Source organism: Siphateles boraxobius, unplaced genomic scaffold, assembly GCF_051911475.1.
Source record: "Siphateles boraxobius isolate OS27281-9 unplaced genomic scaffold, OSU_SipBor_1 66, whole genome shotgun sequence".
Taxonomy (NCBI): domain Eukaryota; kingdom Metazoa; phylum Chordata; class Actinopteri; order Cypriniformes; family Leuciscidae; genus Siphateles; species Siphateles boraxobius.
The window spans coordinates 7,463,300-7,486,059 of NW_027509193.1; the positions used below are offsets into that span (position 1 = coordinate 7,463,300).

General features: G+C 38.3%; 1 protein-coding gene across 3 annotated transcripts in view; it reads left to right on the forward strand.

The window, feature by feature from the left end:
• Positions 1-22,760, forward strand: part of ntn1b (netrin 1b) — a 69,381-nt gene that overhangs the window by 14,177 nt on the left and 32,444 nt on the right. For all 3 annotated transcript variants that reach the window (XM_077211911.1, XM_077211912.1, XM_077211913.1), the window contains one exon: positions 12,849-13,037. In XM_077211911.1, coding sequence (XP_077068026.1) covers positions 12,849-13,037 — 189 coding nt within the window. The remainder of the gene's footprint in view (positions 1-12,848; positions 13,038-22,760) is intronic.

Sequence of the window (22,760 nt, forward strand, 5' to 3'; positions counted from 1 at the left end):
GGAATTTGTTGAATTATACTTCAAACCAACACCTCAATCTGCATACAAATTTGATGATTTTAAGCTTCTTTTTAGAACTTTTTCAAAACTTTCAAACAAGGCTTTGTCAAGCCAGCATTCTAAGTTTCCTTTTAATTACAAATGGCAGTTTTTTTAATTCCAGAATTTCTTTGAATTATTAGTCATATTCTAATTACAATTGACCAATGGCTAAGCCACGCCCCCAAACGCGATGAGCCAATCACAGTGCGCATAGCTCCCAATACACTCGGACATTCTCTGATTCCACGTCCATTGAAATGCATTGTAGTTAGTCAGTTTTCATTCGTTTTTATATGTTTTTTCTTGTCATTTTAATTTTAATATTTTCAAATGGTGTGCATGGAACCCCGACACTAGGTAGCCTATCCTGAGAGGCTGGGCGACGGTGTGTATTTTTTACCCTTTCCAAATTAAGCCACATCTCAACACTACGGAGATAAGTGTCTGCTCTGGATTAAGTTATGCGGTAGACCACAACGCCAACTAAACGTGGATAAATTAAACAAGGATGTCTACATCTGTTCTAAGGTAACGTTAAGTCAACAACGTACAGTATTTGAATGTTATACGTTACCCTAACATTTGAAAACTTTAACGTTAGCTTCTAGCTGCGTTGTACATCATGTCAGTTAGCTTCATTAAAGTATCTGTAAATAACCGAGATAACAAATATTAGCAGTGTTGTACTGAAATGTAAATACTGTAGCACCAAACTAACGGAGAGGTAACTTACTCTTAGTAAAAAGGCTTGTCCTGGAAACGTATGCAACTTAGACCTATACATATTTAATTTGATCATGAACCATTAATTACATATTAAAGCACAACATTTTAGACAACTTTCTACCAAAACAACTGGGGAACTTTGTGTTTTTTTTTTATAGCAAAACATGTAGCCTTTTCACTCCTCTTCAACATAACTAAATATAGCGCAATATTATGAAGCTGCAGACTCGGAGCCTGCATCTACAGTCCCCCACCGAGAGTCCCGCATTCTCAGACCCCTCGTTTTTCGAACACAGCGCCTCCTGCTGTTCGAAAGATCGTATAACACCCGCACACAGAGTAGCCTACAGCGCACGCTTAAGCCTGTTTTATGCTTCTGCGTCGAATCGACGGCGTACCCCCGCAGACCCCTCTGCGTCGCCGCGAACCCCTCCGCCGTAGCTCGACGTGCACCTCCAAAAAATTTTAACTACGCATCGAGGCGACGCAGACCACAAGGGCTGTGATTGGTCAGATGCACCGCAATGCAACTCAACCTGACGCAGAACCATAAAACGGCAACGACGCCGTAGGAGTGATGGCGTAGCTACGCCGTGGAGTTGACGCAGAAGCATAATGAGGCCTTTATCCTAATGCAATTAAAAACAATAGGATGCAATATTACGGTCTCCAAATAAATGATCTAATAAATATTTGCGTTCCCTGCTTAATGCATGTGCCAAAAAAACTCATTGCGATGGAAGGGATACAATTACAGATTGAACTATCTTCTGAAAAATAGTATGTGATATTATATTGCTACAATGTTTTTTTTATATTTTTTTTATTCAAATTCCAATTTTTCTTTCAGTTCAACCTATAATGGTCTAATTAACATTACCATGCCAACATTACAAAATCTGTTTTTTGATATTTTGAATGCGAAGCAAAACAAATCAGAATAGACAAAACACCAAAAATAAACAATTCTGTACTTTATTTAATGATCACCTAAACATCATCTTGCTGTAAAGAAAAAAGGAAGAAAAAACTGTGTTCGTGACTTTACTTTTCGTCTTCAATTGCATTAAAAAAACGAATTTATAAGTCGCTTTGCATAATCATAAAATGATATGTTGCTGGCTTCGGCAGGGGCGACTCCATCGATGTATGGTGTACCCTGGAATAGCCTACAACAGTATAGGCCCGATAGCACATGTCTTATGATGTTTCAAAAAGAAAGAAAAAAAAAAGAAAAAAGATGTTTGCAAATGTTACCTTCATGTTGCACTGCTCTGTTAAAGTGTCCCAATGTTGACTGTTTGTCCGAGTGAGTGGAGGGGGCGTGGCTTAGCCATAGGTCAATTCCTCGTCCCTTTGGCTACCTCAAAATATTCTCAGTTAAATTCTGAATGGGGCACAACCCTGCTCGAGCACTCCCTGTGAAAGAAACCCCGTAACCTTGGCTTGTGCGTCATGCTATACTAGTTAAGCTACAGGAAAATCAGTAAAAGTCCAATTAGACATGCTAAATCTTGGGTATGGATCCTGCAAGATTTCTATATTCCTTGATGTTAGACGTCTTAATTGGACAGGATGTTTTCATTTGAACTGGAAAAGCATCTGAAGTTTCCAAAGCCACTCTTGCTGCAAAGTTATAGCGCAACAGCTCCGTTGGCAGGTTGACTGTTCCCTGAGTTTTGCAGCTGCTCTCAAACTCTTAACACTGTACATGTAAAGAAAACTTAAAGTGCTGCAAATTAATCACCAATTACTCAATGGGTGTGTTGCATTTATGAAAACAAACAGGCAAAACTCGGAGATAAATCAAATGACTAACAAGCCGCGCAATGATTCGCTGATGCAATAAGTCAGCGCGGTTGCGATGAGTTTCACCCTGGCACATTTCTCCTGTGATTATATTCCAAAACGAAACATACTCTCCTCAACAGAACATGCCGACACATCCACCTATTTTGTTTATTTTCACAAACTGCTCAGAAGCCCTGAAATATTAGCACGACTAATGTGTCAGCCAGTGATTTAATTGGAAATTTTTATGGACCAATGTTTTCCAGTGCCTGCCCGCCCAAGCAGTCAAGTCACTCTTACTGTAAGGTCTCGTATACTCAATGCCATTCTGATTCAATAAGCCTCAGAGAGGTTTAATAACACAGCACAGGGGTTCTACGAGGAGTCAATAGAGTGTGACATGAAGATACACAGGCCATAAGAAACAAGTTACGATTCGGAGAACAGTTGGACCGCTTCCCTCTGAGAGTTGAGCGTAGTAATGGTACCAGCCGGATTCCTTACGGGATAACCTGGGCCAATTCCAGCACTATAAACAGGAGAAATGGCCAGAGATATTCTGGCTATTATGTATTATTATCCATTTCATGTTGTTATCATTGGCACAATGCACTAGCGAGATTTATTCATGAAAGAAATGTAGACCTGGACCTCAGCCATGTGAACAGATAGACCCAAAGTAGTGCTCAAGCACCTTCCCTTTTGGTCTCAGACTAGATAAGTGGCCTTTTCTAAGGGCACATTTACATCACAACAATATGTAAACAGCAAAAACGCGAATCTCTGAAAACGATGATGTCATGCACATGCGTTTGTACGTGTTCAGTCTATAGCGTTTCATCGACATCTAATGGCCGAACAGCAGAATATAGGGTTTTTGGTCGTTTTCGCAGATCCGTGTGACAATGTTCACATCATCGTTTTGACAATGTTTTCGTCTGTACGCAGAAAACTTAAAGGAAAAACGTCTCTGTTTTAAGCACATAGTTGTCGTGTAAACGTTCCCTAAGTCATACATTATTATTTTTTTTTACTTGGTTTGGCCCATGGCATGGGGTGGGGTTTTCCGGGGGGGTCCTGAAAACCAGTCATACATATAGAATAGATAAATATAATTAATCAACCTCAGTCCTGATCAAAACTACTAAATGTTTTTAAAAAATTCAGGATTTTAACTCTTTAATTGCCAAATTCATAAATTATGTCACTGATTTGGGGGGGGGGGAACAAAATGACTTATTTTCAATATAAAATGTGATTGTGGAATGGATCTTTTTTTACCTTTTATCACAGTCTTGGACATGTCAAAGATTAGAAACAACATTGGTTTTGATGCATTGTTAGTTTTTGTGCAGCATCAGATTTTAACTTTTTCTCCCTCATTTACTGTTCGTGGCTGGTTTTGCCCCATTGACTTCCATTATAATCACATTTTTTGATTGCAAAGCCATGACACCATATAATCATGCACTTTTGATTGTTGGTGGTTTTCCCTGTTGGGAAGAGGTAAAATTTGTCATTTTTACTGTTGATAACCAGGTGGCACCATTAACCCTTTAGATAGGGCTGTGCTAAAAAAGCTTAGTTTCTGATTAGTATAATAGCATATTAATGTGTGTGTGTGTGTGTGTGTGTGTGTGTGTGTGTGTGTGTGTGTGTGTGTGTGTGTGTGTGTGTGTTTGTGTTCACAACCACATTTTATACTGAACATAATCATTTTGTGCGTTTTCCCCCCCAAATCAGTGTCATAATTTATGAATTTGGCAATTAAAGAGTTAAAATCGTGATTTTTTCCCCCAACATTTAGTAGTTTTGATCAGGACTGAGGTTGATTAATAGATTTATGCAAAACAATTTGAAAAAAATATTTATCTGATACATTTTTACAGCAGTTTAAAGTAGTGCCTGTTTTCAGCCACGAACATAACAAAAGGGTAGTGAATTATTAAACATCACATGAAGTAGTAGGCTGACTAACAATCTATGTTGTAATCCAATAATACTTAAGCAGGTTAAATGATGAGGCCATTCAAAGGTCACATACAATTTTGCTTTAAACGTGCAAAATCATACCGATTTGTGACAGTGGCAGAATAAGCTCTTTGTTGTCTTTTGCTAGTTAAGCACACGCTGTGGCTTTATTTGGTCAGATCGTATTTGTTGAGACATTGTATATCACTTTCACTAGGCAACTGTGGCAAGCAGTTACACAAACAAAAAGCAGGGAGGTCCGATTGCCGTGCTAATTGGTGCTGGCAAACGATTACAGAGGCCCATAACGGAAACTCCCCCTTAATTCTCACCCGTCATTACATCACAGCACACTCAGGCGGACAGAGGCTCTTCCAGATGGCCACGCGGGAGAGGACAGATTTTTAAAAATGAGAAGCAGCAAACCTATTTGAAGAAGAGCGTTTTGTTTGTGAGAGCATTTGCATCTTTTTTTAAACAGTTCTTTAATCATTACAAATAGTGAAATTATAACAGTGACCTCTGAAACCTTTTCCAATTTCAAAAAAAAAAAAAGATTACTCAAGAGGGCGATATGTTTTTATACGCCTAAATAAAAAACACAAGAATATATATTTCATAATTTAATCAGAGCTGATTTTTTGCTAACTCAAATACACCCTAATTTCCCCCGAAAATATACAATACCTAGTACAGAGACTTGAATCATGAGAATTTATTTATTTATTTATTTACATTACCTGAACTAGCCGAATAAACTGATTCACTTAACTTAATTGGACTTTTCACTGCTGGGTATGAGAGAAAGAGAGTATTGTTTAGGATTAATCGAATCACAACAGAATGAATCAGACAGTGCAAAGTATGAGAAAGAAGCCATGTTTCCATCCACACCTTTTTATCCGAATTAAGTGATATCGAATGAAAAATGCCTTATGGAAACAGTAAAATACGATTAAATTTCATGAATATCGACTCAAATGAAATACGTTCGGTCTCATCGGATTTTATCTTGATCGATATACGGCAAATGCGATAATAGCTGATGGAAACGTTATTTGCCGAATAAATAATGAATTGCGATTAAGTTTTAGGCCCTTTTATGGTTGCATCACGCCACAAAACATAGAAGAAGACGAGTTCATTTCCGGCCAGTATTCCCGCTCTGTTTGCGCACACATGGCGGATGTCAACAAAGACAGATGTAAGTGGACAAAGCAAAAAAATGCTTCAACCAAAGGGTTTCCGTGAAGTGTCTCTGAACCACGATCTCCCAGAACTGATGGAGCGCTGTCGTCCCCACACCACAGGCTGCCTCCGTTGTCGTCGGGCATTTACGTGCATCTGCATCATCATAGCAATGTGTTTATAGAGTCGTTGTTTTCTTATGTTAGGTTTGCTTGTTATTACGTGGCTTGGTTGAATTCTAATGTAGAATGCGGTGTGTTATTTCTAGTTAACAGACTGCGGAGCTGCTAAGTATAACACACCGTTGCCATGGACGCAGTTCAGAGACGGAACAGACTATTTTCTTTAGCAGAAGCACTACTCGTTTTAAATCAATAAACTCCTTTTTAAGTTAATATTTTGTGTCAAATTATTGATTTATTTCGTAGGTAGCCATGTAATAAGCAGGATAATGTACAGCGAGGCGGTTGTTAGCGAATACAACCCCTTCAGGCTAACAACCGCCTGGCATATACATTCCCTTACATATGTCGCTATCAGCTGGCACATAAGCACTATTAGGCTCCGTTTTGTCTAGCAAAACTTTGTTCGCAAAAGTTTGCTTGAATGTTGTTCGATTCAGTGCGAAAATGAATGGAAACACCTTAAAATGTCTCAAATCAATTCGATATACCAATTTGATCGCAAAACAGCATGTGACGTCATTACGTACAGGTTTTTATTCGCTTTAAAGCCGTTGGATGGAAACACACTTTCACCAGCTTTATTCGCATGAGTTTTTTTTACCGAACTTCAGATAATTCGGTTGACAAGAGGATGGAAACATGGCTAGAGAGATTCGTTTAAGATTAATCGATTCAGAATGAATCACACAGCGCAAAGTATGAGAGAGAGAGAGATTCGTTTAAGATTAATCGATTCAGAATGAATCACACAGCGCAAAGTATGAGAGAGAGAGAGAGAGAGATTCGTTTAAGATTAATCGATTCACTAAGAGAAAACAGGCTAGTGAAACGGTGCGTAATACGCTAGTTTATGATCGAATCAGAGAAAAAAATGCTCGAGACAGAAATCGCAGCTCATAAGCAAACTATAGACGCTGCTGAGACATTACATGTCACATCGATGTCACGTGTCTTTACGGGATTTTTACGGGTTGTGTGTGAACTAGGGCTGGGCGATATGGACCAAAAGTCATATCCCGATATATTTAGGCTGAATATCGATATACGATATATATCCCGATATTTTTTTCCGCAAAGTGAGAGCAAATGTTCAGTCAAAGTCAAAGCCAAATATGACATGTCACAAGTAGTTTTATTGAAACTGGCTATTTCGGTGAACAGTTGCAAAATCAAATGAATAAATAATAAACGGGTTCCTTCACCTGGTTCACAATTAAATGCTTTGTTCAAATAACAATAAAATGTAAACATAAACAGTATACTGTATAACAACAGGAGTACCTTTTTTTTAAATCAAAGCTCCATAAGGTGCACATTTAAATAACAAAACATCTTAAATAAAAATAGCCTATAAAATAAAATAGGCCAATCTTTTTCTGAAAAAATATATTTTTATGAGAAAAGTACAATATCAAACATTTCTTAGATTGACAACTATAAATGACTTATTAAAATCAAATTACAGATTGTCTTCTCCTTTCTAACAAATCCACAGATGCAAATAACGAACGAACATTACAAAATAATAAAATATGACAAACCCTAGTATGAGCAGCATTTATATATAAAGAAAGAACAAAATAAAGTGCTCAGTTTAAGATTTTTTTTAAAACATCAGCTTGAGATAACCTTTTCCTTTTTGTTAACTCAATTTCTTATCTGAACAGTCTCAACCAGTTGCAGAAACAGACTATCAACTCAAACATTTCCCCCCTCTTTTTTTACTTTGATAAACAGTAATGCTGTCTTGAGGTAGACATTTGAAGAAAGACAAGTGTGTCCTCCTTCATTTAAAGATTTTGTGCGAGAAACACCAGCCTGTCAACGGCATCCGGCTTCAGAGATGCTCTGTGGCAGGTCACGATATTGCCACTGCAGCTGAAAACCCTTTCGGAGGGTGAACTGGTAGCTGGTACCAAGAGACACTTTTTTGCCAGTTGGCACAGAGCTGGAAAGTCAACTTCTTGATCCTTCCACCACTTTAGGGGATCAGTGTCACTATCCACACTTGCTGACTGCAAGTAACTTGACAGTTCATTTTCAATAGCCCCCCTCTTGGTTGGTACAGTGGTGGTGGCGGCTGTGCGCTGCTTGAAGAAGCTTGCCAGTGTCTTAGCTTTTGGTGCTACTGCTGCTTCTTCGTCTTTTACTAACCAATTCCTCCGCACGCTCCGCAGACGTTGTTGCTTCCTCCATGTTTGTTGAAGAGTGGCTGAGCGTCTGTTCCTGCCCCTCCCCCCTCGAAAGAGGAGGAGCAGTGGCGGGTGTGCGGGAAGCAGTGCAGAGAGCAATGATCACAGCGCAAATTTGAACTATATCGCGATATATGCGATATGGTCTAATTCCATATCGCATCTAAAAATATATCGATATATTTTTTATATCGATATATCGCCCAGCCCTAGTGTGAACGCAATCTCTGATTCCGGGAAATCACTTGCAGTGTGAATGAACCAAAGTAAAAGCGAACCCGGGTCAAATCCCAGGTCACTTTATCCGTGTATTTTCCGGGATCTCTGTGTGAAAGGGGCTTGACTTGTTAATTTTACCCCAAAGCTCCAAAGCTACTCAAATAGCTGGTAGCAACTAAAATCATGTGTTTTTAGACCTACATCGACCAGATATATTAACTCTTATTTCTGACGGAATGAAAAAAAGCAAGAGTCTATTAACAATGTGCTAAAACCTGCTCAAAAAGTCGTGCAAACGGTCTGTCTCCCCTAATCCGTGCGCACATAGGCTTACTGTATTTTAATATTAATATAGCCGAATGTCCAATAAAGCTGTTCGCATTTACATATTTAATGAAGTCGCTCGCTACAGGTGTGTGAAAAGTTCAAAGGTCATTAATCTAGTGTAAAAGTTGCTAAATTGTCAACCCTAATACTGTATATCAACTTCTTTCCATATAAATACTTAAAAACTCACATGGCAATTTATGATATCAATGATCATATTAGTGACAGATGAGTAACTCTTTTTTCCTATGAGCTTACATTTATCTAAGGCCATTCCAAAAGCATTCCAGATAGATAAATATGATTCATTATTGTACAGTAATTTTCCTGGAACCTTTGCTACTTTGAAAAAAAGGACCTGCAGTTAAACTCTTAAAGAAGCTGGTGTAGTAAAATGTGCAATAAGGGCTATTTAGCAGCTATATATTAGGGATGGTAAGATTCACCGATTCGCATCGGCATAAAAGCTAACGATGGCATAAAGGCATCGATTTAAATAAGTGTGCATCGGATACAAGTTGGCATTTGTATCGCGATGCATCGGTTTTAACATATCTGCATCGGTAAAAAACGATTTATTTTAATAAAACGATTTATTCGGAGACCGAGGCGTGTCCTGAGAGTCACCTACCTAGAACAGATCAACATGGCAGGTCTCTGTCTTCCACCAAATAATTATAAATTGTTGGTTGATTGGTTGACTTGCCGAAACAGGCCAGTCAGGATGCTCTCTGTCTTACATGCGCTTCATGAGGCACACACGCAAGGTCTCTCCTCCCTCTCTCCCTCTCCGCCGTGCGCGCGCTACACGGTTTGGAGCACTGTCTCACTGTCTGTTCTGTCTCGCATGCGCGCTCTTGCTCGCTCGCTCGCTCTAGATTCCGGGAGATTTGAACTAATTTGCGTGCATCAGGGAGCCGCTATGCGGGAGATTCCCGGAATTTCCGGGAGACTTGGGATGTCTGAATTAATACATTTAAATGTTTTTCATAAATGTATATACATATATTACATTTCATACAGTATTTTTTTCATACAGTTATGAAAGACATGTTTGTGATTTAAAAAAAAAATGTATTTATTATTGTTTATGTTGAAACAGCACCTGCTTTCTGCTCACAGATTTAGCCTACCTGCTGAAATCACATTAGCCTGCTGGCAAGTTATGGAACATTTATTCATTGTTTATCCCTGAGCATTCATCTTACATTTTTTTCACTATTAAATGTGTGAGCTGTTAAAAGTATAACTGGAGACAGGACAGAAAAAGAATGTCTGTTTTTATTTAATCTTTTAGTTTTGTGAAAACCAAATATTTTGTTTGTGAAAGAGTCATACTTAGTTAAAAGTCAGATGGCACTTAAGCTATTTTATGATTCGCTGTATGTCTGAACAAAAGAAATAAAAGTTAACTACCTATACCATATTGAATTGCATAGCATGATATTTTTCTCCATTGCATTGTATGTATTACATTGAATAGCATCGCATTGAATCGAATCGAAATCGGATTGCATCGTAGTAGCCTAGTGAATCATATTGCATCGCATCGGTAGCTGCATATATATGTATCTTTAATGTATCGTATCGTTGGCTATGCATCGAGATGTGTATCGCATCGGCCTCAGTTATGGAGATGCACATCCCTAATATATATATATTACATCTTTTTTTGGGGGCACAAAAGATGTGCAAACACTGATGGGTCGTCTTTTTTTTTTTTTACAATGCATCTGCCCTCTTTGGTCCACATGCACCATTTGGAATCACTCAGTGGTAACAATAATGGCAGGATTTAGTTCATTTAACCATGTTTATAGCATCTGAGTTTAGCCTGATCATTTGCCCCATTTCTACACCTCTTGCTTTAGATTATCAGTTCACTGAGGATTACCAGTCACTCACCCAAAAAACCCTGCAAGGCTTTCGTAGCGAGAGGAGCTGGTCTCTGTTGTGAATAATGGAGCCATGCTTGGCTGAATGTCTTTTCACATGCAAGCTTGGCGTGCCTGGATGAATGACAAATGTAACAGACTTTTTCCATTTCCAGCTAGTTTAGGCAATCAATAATAAATCATCTCCTCAATGTCCGATTAACTGACATTTTGACATATTTGTTATAATATTGTGATCCTATCAGAAGATAACGGAGTAAAAACAAGCTGGAGATTTAATGTGCAAACAATGTTTTGACAAACATTACACATGCACAGATCTGCTGAGTATGAGGAAAAAATGTCGGCGCAAATAAAATCATAATGAATTAGGGTTTGATAATGGAAAAACATGTTCATTCTTTTCAGAGAAAAAAGAAGAAGAAAGTGCCCTGGTGCTGGTGCAAGGAGAGCAATTAATTTAAATTCTCTTTTACTGTTACTATATCAATTTGTGTTGTGTTTTTCCAGCTGAAAAAATAATATCACAAAAAATGATATCAACATGGAGGCCTCATTTCAGAACTGACTTGACAAAGTATGAGCACACTTATTCTTTAAATTTCTGTCGCTATCAGACGTAGCATGGAAGATCGTGTGTAAAAGAGAGAGAGATAGTCAAGGCTTTGTTATCACTATGATGAGTGGTTGAAGTGTTCTAGGTGTCGGCAGGATAAAACATGACAGCTGCTTAGCTCTTCTTTTCTGTGTGACATGTCCCTATTTAGTCACACTGCAGGTTTGATGGTGCCTGCAGTCTCTGTGTAGCAGTACGAATGTGGCTTCTCTTTTGTGGTTATTTCAATATACTGTATATCAGGAATGTAGTTGCCCATCTCTGTTCTATATCGATCCATAGACTGTAAAATAAAATGGACTACGCAGCTTCACTCTCTTCCATTATAGAAAAGTAAAGCCACGTTATCAAGTACCCGCCCACACTCCCGCAGAATCAGTTAGTACAGTTTTCTTCAAACAACTCATTATGTTGGAGTGAAATAAACAGTAATGGAAATGTCGAAATGAAAGTTAAAGCTCCAATCTCCTCACGAAAATCCAGAAAAAAGTCCGTTGGTGCCTCAGGGACTAATTCCCTCAGAGAAGCTGTCAATCTCAGCTGTCAATCATGACGTCACACCCCCGTTTTTATAGCATTAAATAACTAACTAAAACACTTGAAGTTACATCAGCATGATTAAAAACTACTGAAAATGACAGAAAACACCTTTGGAAAAAATTAATTTGAAGTGTAATTTGAGGGTTTAGTTTGTGTTACGTCCCATTCGATTATATGAAGAGGGCAGGGATTTTGACCTATACTGCATCCAGCCACCTGGGGGTGATCAAGAAGTTTTGGCTTCACTTTTCAGGACTTGTGCGGCCCACTTGTATCAATCAGATCAGATAGACAGATAGATAGATAGATGAGTCAGTGAGACGCGCACCAACAATATGCCTTTTTTTTAACTCTGATTAGTCTCCCGTTATGTAGTGTGGATTGCAATATTTTATGTACAGCTGTGCTATTGCTCTGCTAATTCAACCTTCACTTTGCTCTTACTGATGGAATGTGCAATCAGTGAAGATTGGCCATCAGGCCTCGAATATACAGACATGAAACCTCCAACACTATATTGGCCAGTGCTTCAGTTTCATTGTCCAACCCCTGTAGAAATAGATGAAGCTTGAACACCATTTGCCAGTAAGGGTTAGAGGTCAAAGCCATGGGCAGGTGTGTGTGTGTGCCGGATCTGCAGCGAGTAGTTTTATAAAGCCATTGTCTCTTAATGAAACGTTGTAAATGGACGGAAGCCCAGAGATGTCATTAAAATAAAAAAGCTCTCTCAGGATACTAGTCATATGATGAATCTGGCATGTACTCTCTCGCTCACTATGTTAAGGGTCTTCTATGATCACCAGGGGACAGAAAATCATTTCACATCACATCAGATTCAGACTCCACTTTACCAGAAGTGGGACACCCTTCAACACCAATAAAGCAATTGTATGATTGTTCACTAAAATATATGATGTGTGAGAAACGTACTTCATGGGTATTTTACAGATAAGCATTTGTAAAAATGTTGGAATGTGATCTTGCAGTCAATTTCCCCTTCGCAATTTCCTGTCAGTTAAAGCTCTCAAAAGGAACGTGTAAAAAAATATTTTTAAACAGAAACAGACAAGGTAATGTATTTGTGAGAATTGAACAACTGCCACTAAATATATCTCTTGTTTTTTTTTTATCTTCCCAATTTCCATCTCTTCCAAAGTCTGTCACTGTAATCTTCATGCCCGCCGCTGCCGCTTCAACATGGAGCTGTATAAGCTATCGGGCCGCAGGAGTGGAGGAGTGTGTCTCAACTGCAGACATAACACAGCCGGACGGCACTGCCACTACTGTAAAGAGGGCTACTACAGAGACATGACTAAGGCCATCTCACACAGACGAGCCTGCAAAGGTAAGCAATCACTGCAAATAATGTGCTTAAAATCTAGATAAAAAAATTAAAAAACATGTTAATATTCCTCAAAATTTTGTCCAAGCTAGCCTAAAAAAGCCTAAAAGAGAACAAAACATTCCAATGCTGTTGATTGAGCATTTTGAGAGTTCACAGCAACAGCATGAATAAATGATGTGGTAACTTAAAGTAATGGGATTGTTGCTTTGCTGTCTGACTACTGTTGTTGTATAGTGATGTCAAGAGATCATCTGCACTTAAAGGGCTGGCAAAATGGGCTTTCGATAAAACTTGGCTGCATGCCTATACAGTAGGAAAGGCTGTTTTTCTTTTTAAATCGATGGTACCTGACCTGAGAAAACTGAGAAAAAAAGCTGTTGTCTTCCCTTTTGCTCAATAGGTAGGAAGACTTAAAACACCCATAAATAGGGGTGGGCGATATGGCAACTATATCATATCAAGATTTTTTTTCAGGAAAATCACGATTCATGATTTTATCACGATTCTTTTTCATTTTGGTTTTACTATTTTGCAAGTGACTGAGCAGTACAGGCAAACTTATGTCCCTATTTAAAAAACAGAACCTTACAAAGTAACAAAATATAGAATAAAAAAGAATGGTGGACATTTAGGCAAAAGTGGCAAAGATAAAAATCTTTGTCGAAATCGACTGACATGAAAAATTGTATAGTGATATTTTTTTTGGCCATATCGCCCAGCCCTAAGCAGAAACACATTACGCTTTATGCAAGGCAGGCCATATCGGGTGAATATCGTAGCGGCCGGAAGCTTTTTGTGCTTTGTACACAACCGACCACTGCTTTGAGGCTTATATAGTGTGAATGAGTGAGCGGCGGGAAATGCTTTCTCTTCTGTAGGCTACATGGCAGAGACCTGTGGAAATAGAGAACCCTTAGCTGTAGTCTCCTTGCTCAGCTCGCAGCTCCACCACAGAAGAGAGAGTGTGAGAAGCCGGGTTTGTTTCCTGAAGGGTTGGGTGAGCAGCAGTGCTTCTGAGTGGGAATCGTCCCGGCAAAAAAAAAAAAAAGCTGTCCTGAAGGAATCTGAAAGAATAATGTCATACTCACGGAAATACTACAGGGGGAGCGGCAATCCAGGCACTGTCCTCTGGCGAGCATACCTCAACGGCGAGCTGTAGCTTCTTGAAGACAGTGTTGCTGTCTGAAGGAGAAAGATTCTGAGAGAATAACGTTCAGCGGCGCCTTATTGAGCAGAAGAGCCCGCCTCTATTTCGCGCTTCAACGCCATTGTCTGCGAGATTTCATAGGGCTTCAGTATTCTCTGAGAAAATTGTCTACCCATAGCGTCAGCTACTGACACAATGTCGAGAGAATCAAACTCTAAAGGGAACTGTTGTTCTGTCAGTCCCACCGAACCCCTCAAAGAAAAACACCGCCGCGAATACAGGTAAAAAAGCTACTGCCATAGGTCCTATTTTTACCATAATGCTGTTTAAAGAGTAGATAAACAATGCAATTTTCAGTGATAAACCCAATCTCACGGCAATTCATACGAATTTTCCGAGGTGGCTAATTCGTACGAATTCATAAGTCCTCACTCGTACGATTAGTACGATTTTTGCTAAATCATACATATTTTACGAGTTGCCGAATTCATATGAATTTGTACGATTGACCTACCCCTGACCCCGCCCCTAAACCTACCCATCACGTGGGTTTAGACAAATCCTACAAATTCGTACGAGTGAGGTCGTACGAATTCATACGAATTAGCCACTTTTTAATCACTCGTACAAATTCGTACGAATTGGTCGTGAGATAGCGTTGGATAAACATACCCTTACAATAACTGTTCTGTCAATCCGACTGTCTGTGGATACAAGTATGCAGAAGTATATTCTGTAGTTTTTATGAAAGCCCTGAATTGTTGCTGACAAATAACTTGAATTTCTCAGTCCTGGTGACACGGCGAAACGAGCATATAGTACTACTGACATTGTAACAATACAAAGCGGGGTGAATATCATCAAAGTTATACTTTAATGAGGTTTGTAGATGATCATTGTTATTAAGGTCTGTGTATTTATGTAATATGTATTTACATGTAATCAGATGCTTTTATCCAAAGCTACTTAAAGGTGGGGTATGTGATTCTCTTTTTTGTCCATTTTTTCAAAATAACTTTAAATCCTACTCCTAACCCACCTAGTTAGATGCACTGTATTGAAAATTAAGCAATTTAATCATCTGTGGAACGGGCAGGACTTGAAAAACTCCAGCCAATCATTTCCAAGACCACCTGGAATCATTGGACAGTAAGTTCATCAATCAAACGGTCGTACCACACCCCCCTCCCCCCAGCACGCGTGACCCCCTTCGTGCGCATACTCAAAGCTCGTGACGCATGCGCATCTCGTCAGTAAAGCCGGTCCAATGATTAGTAGTAAATCGTCATTACAGTCTCTCGCGCATCTGAGTTTTCGCTCGGGCATGATTGGGCGTCCATGTTCTTCGAATGGGTGGAGTCAGAGCCAGCGTTGGAGGAAAGAAGGTAGGACCATTTGAATTGTGTATTTTCAAAATCTGGCGGTCGTTTTCCAAATCATATACGGTACCCACCTTTAAGTAAAGGACATCACACTCAATTTATCATAGAGATTCAAAATTATTCACAGTTTAGCAATTGCTAAGTTACAAAAGCAAAAACTAAAATGCAGAAAGTAGAGAAAAGACACAACACTATTAGCCTTGCTTAAATGAGCATTTCATATTAATAGTCCATATGTAAAGAATCCATATGTAAGAATTAAATTGAATAAGACATTTTTGCATTCACATGGATACACTTATGGGCAAATAAAAGTAGCAGTACTTAGAACAATTATTAAGCCAGTTAAATGTTTTTTGTTTTTATCCAGAAGAATTTATTTAATTAAATAAAGAATAAATTAATTGAATATAAAATTAATATATAAAATGAAATATAAAATGAATATAAAAAGTATACATTTCTGAATATAAATTATTTTGAGGATCAACTACATAATGAAAACGTTAAATTTGGGTTTTTGATTCAATTGGGTTGGAACAATTGCGTTGTTCTTCATATGAACAAATATTGACTAAATAGGCCCCAGGTTATTTTATATAAAATTGTATTTAATTGCTATATGATATACAGAACTCTAATGAATTTGAGCTGAAAGAGATTAGAATAAGCCATTGAATAGAATAAGCACAGGCCATGCAGACAAGGAGGACTGCCATGGAATTTGGGACAACAGAGCATATTAAAAATAATAGTGAAACAAGCCAATTATTCACTCACCCATTAAAGAAAATAAATGTAAAGACACCAGAGATTACGCACATGTTCTAGACCTTATGTTCACACTTAGAGGTCAGATGGGCTGTAAGGTTCTGTTAAAAAACATAGTGAGCTTCCTATGTAGGCAGCATTTTAAAGCATCATGGGCACAATCCCAATGTTAATTAAAGCTGCAAGCAGCATTTAGCGGTGTTCAAGCAGTTAAGGCCTTTAAGGCCGTTAAGCACAAAAGCATCAAAAGACATTAAGTTTTATGTAGCAAGCATTTAACCACTGACATCATAGATGGAATAGACCATGTTTTAGCATGATTTACCATGATATACCACATTTCAGTTTGATTTTTCTTGATTTACCATGTTCCAGTATGATTTACCATGTTCCAGTATGATTTACCATGTTCCAGTATGATTTACCATAGTTTACCATGATATACCAAGTTCTAGTATGATTGACCATGATTTACCCTGTTCTAACATGGTTTACCAGAATTGAACACATTCTAGTATGATTTAATATGATTCTAACATGGTTTACCATAGTTTACCATGATTTATCTTAGTTTACCTTGATTTACCATGTTATAGGATGATTTACCATGATATAGCACATTCTAGAATGATTTACCAGGATTCTAGCATGATTTACCTTATTTACTATGATTTACCATGTTTCTGGCGTTATTTACCATGATTTACCACGTTGATAGACATTATGTGAAGCATCAGAACAATTGAAGTGATAAACTCTGACAAAATATGATTGTGTTATAATAGTAATTGTTGTATAAGTGATTTATTATTGTCTATACATATGAATGCAAAAGCACATGTGAAAAGACTATTAATAAGTAGAGAGGGCAGTAGAAGACCACTTACTGACTCACTTTCATTTTGAACACACTTGATTTCACCAGTATTCTGCACTAAAACAAACCAGTTGTTAACTATATTATGCATGCTTACACACACACACACACACACACACACACACTCACACACACACACACACACACACACACACACACACACACACACACACACACACACACACACACACACACACACACACACACACACACACACACACACACACACACACACACACACACACACACACACACACACACACACACACACACGGGATATGTTATTGTGAAAATCTCTTTTAATGGTATATAAGCATTTTGACAGTTATAGCGCCACCTATGGTCCGATCTCCATGAAACTCTGCATGCTTCTTCACCATGTCATGACACATATGCTCATCAGTTTTTGTGAAGTTCTGAGTTTTTATTTATGATTTATAGGCTTTTGAGTGTATTTTGCCACGCCCCCTTTTCTAAACGACCCTGTTACAGTGAACCAAAGGGAAAAGTTCAACTTTTTTTTTGATAATTATTGATCTAGAGAGTCCAGAGAATTGTCCTAGACTGGTCTGGTTCCGATCAGGCAAAAAACCAGGGACTAGTTTGCAAAAGTAGGATTTGGACAAAATTGGCCATAACAAATATTTTGTTGCTCAAATCGAGAATCCGAGATATACATCTTGTCCTTCTTGAGCCAAGGAACACAGTGGTGCAAAAAGCTTGATTCCAAGTCAAACGGTCTAGGAGTTATGAGCAATTTAGTACTTTTGGTTGCTGTAGCGCCACCTATGGGCCAATCGGGGTCATACTCTGATAGGTTCTCCCCAAACCTAGGCCCTACCACCTGGCCAGGTTTCAAGTCTCTAGGCCTTACGGTTTGGGCTGCACGATGCGTTTTAGGTTTTTTTTTTTTTTCAAATAGCAATTACAATAGGTTTTCAGCACTTCGTGCTTGAACACCTAATAATAGGCGATCTTTTTGACAGTTATAGCGCCACCTATGGTCCGATCTCCATGAAACTCTGCATGCTTCTTCACCATGTCATGACACATGTGCTCATCAGTTTTTGTGAAGTTCTGAGTTTTTATTTATGATTTATAGGCTTTTGAGTGTATTTTGACACGCCCCCTTTTCTAAACGACCCTGTTACAGTGAACCAAAGGGCAAAGTTCAACTTTTTTTGATAATTATTGATCTAGAGAGTCCAGAGAATTGTCCTAGACTGGTCTGGTTCCGATCAGGCAAAAAACCAGGGACTAGTTCGCAAAAGTAGGATTTGGACAAAATCGGCCATAACAAATTTGTTTTGCTCAAATCGAGAATCCGAGATATACACCTTGTCCGTCTTGAGCCAAGGAACACAGTGGTGCAAAAAGCTTGATTCCAAGTCAAACGGTCTAGGAGTTATGAGCAATTTAGTACTTTTGGTTGCTGTAGCGCCACCTATGGGCCAATCGGGGTCATACTCTGATAGGTTCTCCCCAAACTGAGGCCCTACCACCTGGCCAGGTTTCAAGTCTCTAGGCCTTACGGTTTGGGCTGCACGATGCGTTTTAGTTTTTTTTTTTTTTTTCAAATAGCAATTACAATAGGTTTTCAGCACTTCGTGCTTGAACACCTAATTAAAGGCGCCGATATACTCAGAGAAAAGTTCTTTCTCGTTCATCGTTTAGGGGTAAAACGAAGTTCGAAATACGTGACCAGCGATATTTTGTTATCGAACATCTGACGCCGCCCACACTGCTGAGAGCGACGTTTAGTTGAATATGTAAATATGTGCAGCGTGCTTTACTCTCAATAACAAAATAAACACACACAAAATTAGCAAGCAAATTAATAAAGCATAAGAAAAGTATTTGATCATAGCAACGTGGATATGTTTGTTTGCACAAGCTCTGGAATCGGCACTCCAGTAAAGTCACGTCACAATTATATTATAGCTTAGATTATAGCAATATTATAGCAAAAGCAATTTATTATAGCAATAGATTGCTTCAAATCCAGCAGCTTTACCGTATTAAACATGAAAAACAGTGACTGTGTCTCATTTCATCAGAAGTACTACTACATTTTCTACTATAAAGCAGCTCTCGAACACCTAACTATTACGTAGTCACCACGGACCAATGGTAGTACGAAGGTCTTTACCAGCCGAAGCAAACTTTTTCAGAAAGTTTGCTTTGGCAAGTTGTTTCGAACTCCAAGAATGAACTCCAAACAAACTTCGTTTCGGCCTGGTTTTGTTCGAAATGTCGTCACATCAGTTCGTTCTTCGATTTCGTTTGAAGTATATCGTGGCCTTTTGATATACAGTATCAAAAGGTACAGTAGCGTGATTATTCTTCATTTTGGCCAATTTCTAATGCAGCACTGATTATCCTTTGCAAACAAAGCAATGCATTGTGAAAAGCTTAGTGAAAAGAACCATTCAAGATGGATAAATGAGAGAAATGTTGTTTATAAATAATGTTTTAAATAATGTTTTAAATATTGATAAAAATAGTTATATATAGTAACTCTAAATTAAATTAATAATAATATTCCAGTGTGTATTTCTATGTTTATTATAGTATTTTGAAATTGTCTTGGCAAACTTATGCTAATGCTCTTGTTGCACACTCTGTTGGAATCTTACTGTGAGTGGAATCTCCCATGCACTTCACATGAGGACCATGATTCGTATGACACGTCTGCTGCCCATGTAGAACGTTCCAAATCAGTCACTTATGCAACTTTCCTACTCAATACTGTAGGTTTTGCAACGGGGCCTGATTGTGGACATGAAATGAGAAACAAAAAAGATGAGCATACAGTTGTGCAAATACATGCCTAAATTTAGATATTCTTGGAAGACTTATTATATTATATTATTTAATATATATATATATATATATATATATATATATATATATATATATATATTATTTTTCATATAAAATATGAAATCTGTTCACAGCCTTACGAAATCAGGCATTCCATGGCGGCTGTAGTTTTAAATGCATGGATTTTATCCACGGTTGGTCCACAGATGAATTTCACAATGTCAGTCCCTCGTGTTCCCATAGTCCATTCACTCACAAAACATTCTTTGCTATTGCATATTTCCCACCTTCGAGCCAAGATAACTTGTATTCTCATCTGACTCTAGCGGACCCAGCTTTTGACGGACTGAAAGCTTCAACAAACCACTGCATAATTGATATGAGAGGCTGCTAACCCAATCGCTGGGGTAGCTTATTTTTTTTTGCGGACTGTCAAGTTCTAATGTGCAGATGTGATGGATGGCAAACACTGCCCATGTTACATTGACTTTGCTGTGTGTTATCACAAGATGAATGCATTTGATTCAGGGGAGGTTACAAATGGTTTTAAACAGCTTTCCCCTGCCAGCCAAAACATTTACTCGGGCTATATATGGGATGCTCGGAGGCCAGATGCGAGGGATACGGGCTTGTAAGGTCTTGTAATGACCTTAACATACAGAATATGGCCGGTAGAGTCAAAGCTTGTCCGGGAAACGCTGAGGAGTTCCAGTCACCATTGTCAAGCTGATTGCTTCACTTGTCTCAGGTGACAAACTCCTCAACATTGTAACGTCGTGTAGCGGACTGCTGTATTTATTGTTCGTGTCAGCCAACCATCTCATTGTGCTTATTTTGGATGGTAAACGCAACATCATGCCAGCAGTGTTCAGCGCGTACGGAAATTCTATAGGGGGTCGTTTGGAAAAGGAAGGAATATCGTTTGTAAATAACAAGTCGGCAGAGCACCTAACAAGACAAATCAGACCAAACACCAGATCCATTGTCAGTGGCAGTCTGGAACACCTAATGCTTTATATACCAGATTAACAACTTCATCCCTCATTGAGTTCAGAATAAACACCATGTCACCCTCCAGAACTACGACTTTTCTTTCTGTCCCATATTTGTGCTTAAAGGAAAAGTTCATCCAAAAATAAAAAGATCTGTCACTGTTTATTTACTCACCCTCATATCATTATTAACCCCTTTGACTTGGGCTGCTCGACTAATCAAAATAAAACCAAAATCACTATATGCCTTTGTGTAACTATCAAATTGTAAAGGCTGGGGTTTAACGGAATAAATATAATCAGAGTGCAACGTGACACTGCTTTGTTTTGTTTTTTTTGTTCTTTTATATGCAAGCAGCTCATGATCCAGAGTCTCGAAATGGCTTGATTTGCAGTAAATGCTGCTCCACACAAACTCATTTCTGCATGTGCTTTATTTTAGCATGAGTTTAGGCAGAAAATCCAAACAATAGTTTATAGTCATATAATTTTCTAGACTATTGTATAGTCATATTAATAAAAATTCTAAAAATTTTGGGCCAAATTGTATTAAAAAAAATTTTCACCCGAAGTCCCAATCACTATTTTTATCAGAAGATTTTCAATTAGCTTTTCCCCTAAATCATAGAGCCCTATCTTTGACTTTCTTTCATTTGTGAAACACGGAGAAATTTGGAATTTAAATAATTTTTTATGCAGTTACATTGAAAAGATAATACAAAAACAATGCAAAAATCACGGTAAGTATTCTAAAGCTCTACAGTAAATTCAAACTTGAAATGTATTTTTTTTAAATCGTAAAAATCCAACCTAGATCTCTGTGCTGATTTCTTTAAAGAAAGTAGCAACATCTGGTTTGTGAACTAAGTGTTCTTTTGAGTCGGCTCTTTTCAATGAGTCGTTTAATTCAGTTCACAAAATAGATCTAAATGAGTAGATCTCAATTCGATTAACTGCCCTCTGCAGGACTTCTAGTGAATAACTATGACTTCAGATGTAGAATATAATGCACAAGTCATTTGGACTACTTTTATCGTGCTTTTGTATCCTTTTTGAAGTCTCCATTAATTGCAATTGCATGAGCGAGCTGAAAGAAAAAAATGAAAAAACGTTTTTCTTTCGTGCTCCACTGAAGAAAGTGTCATATTTGGAATGACGTGAACAAATGATGACAGAATTTAAAGTTTTCGGGTGAAAGAAACTGTTCCTTTAACTTGGAGAGGGGTTTTCAACAGCCATGAGAACTTACAGTCTATGCCGCATTGCCCCACGCTCATTTCCCCAGCATCTCTTCTTACTACTGCTGAATTATTAGTAGCTCTGGTTTAGATTATGTGCTGTAGAGTTGTAGGGTCGCCTGTGAAGGCGTAAGAGTGGTGTCGTAATTTAGCAGGCGGTGGGCTGGTTGGTGGGTGGCTTAAGAGCAGAATTTTAGCTGCTTTTAACCGAATGTTAAGTGGGCATTGAAATTCAAAGCATCCCACCACTTTGTGTAGCATTTATTAACATCAGCCAAATCATCAGTGATGGGCAATCCAGATTAAACTGATGCACTGCTAAAACATTGTCCTTAAATGTGTCTGCAGTGATTTCTACAGTTCTTCCATGTGTGCCTTCTGTTCAGAAAACAATATGCAGAGTGCATACTCTTCTCTTTAGCCAAATGCTAAGGCCCAAGACGTATTCTATATATGAATGTGAATGCAAATACTTTACTGAAATACTACATAA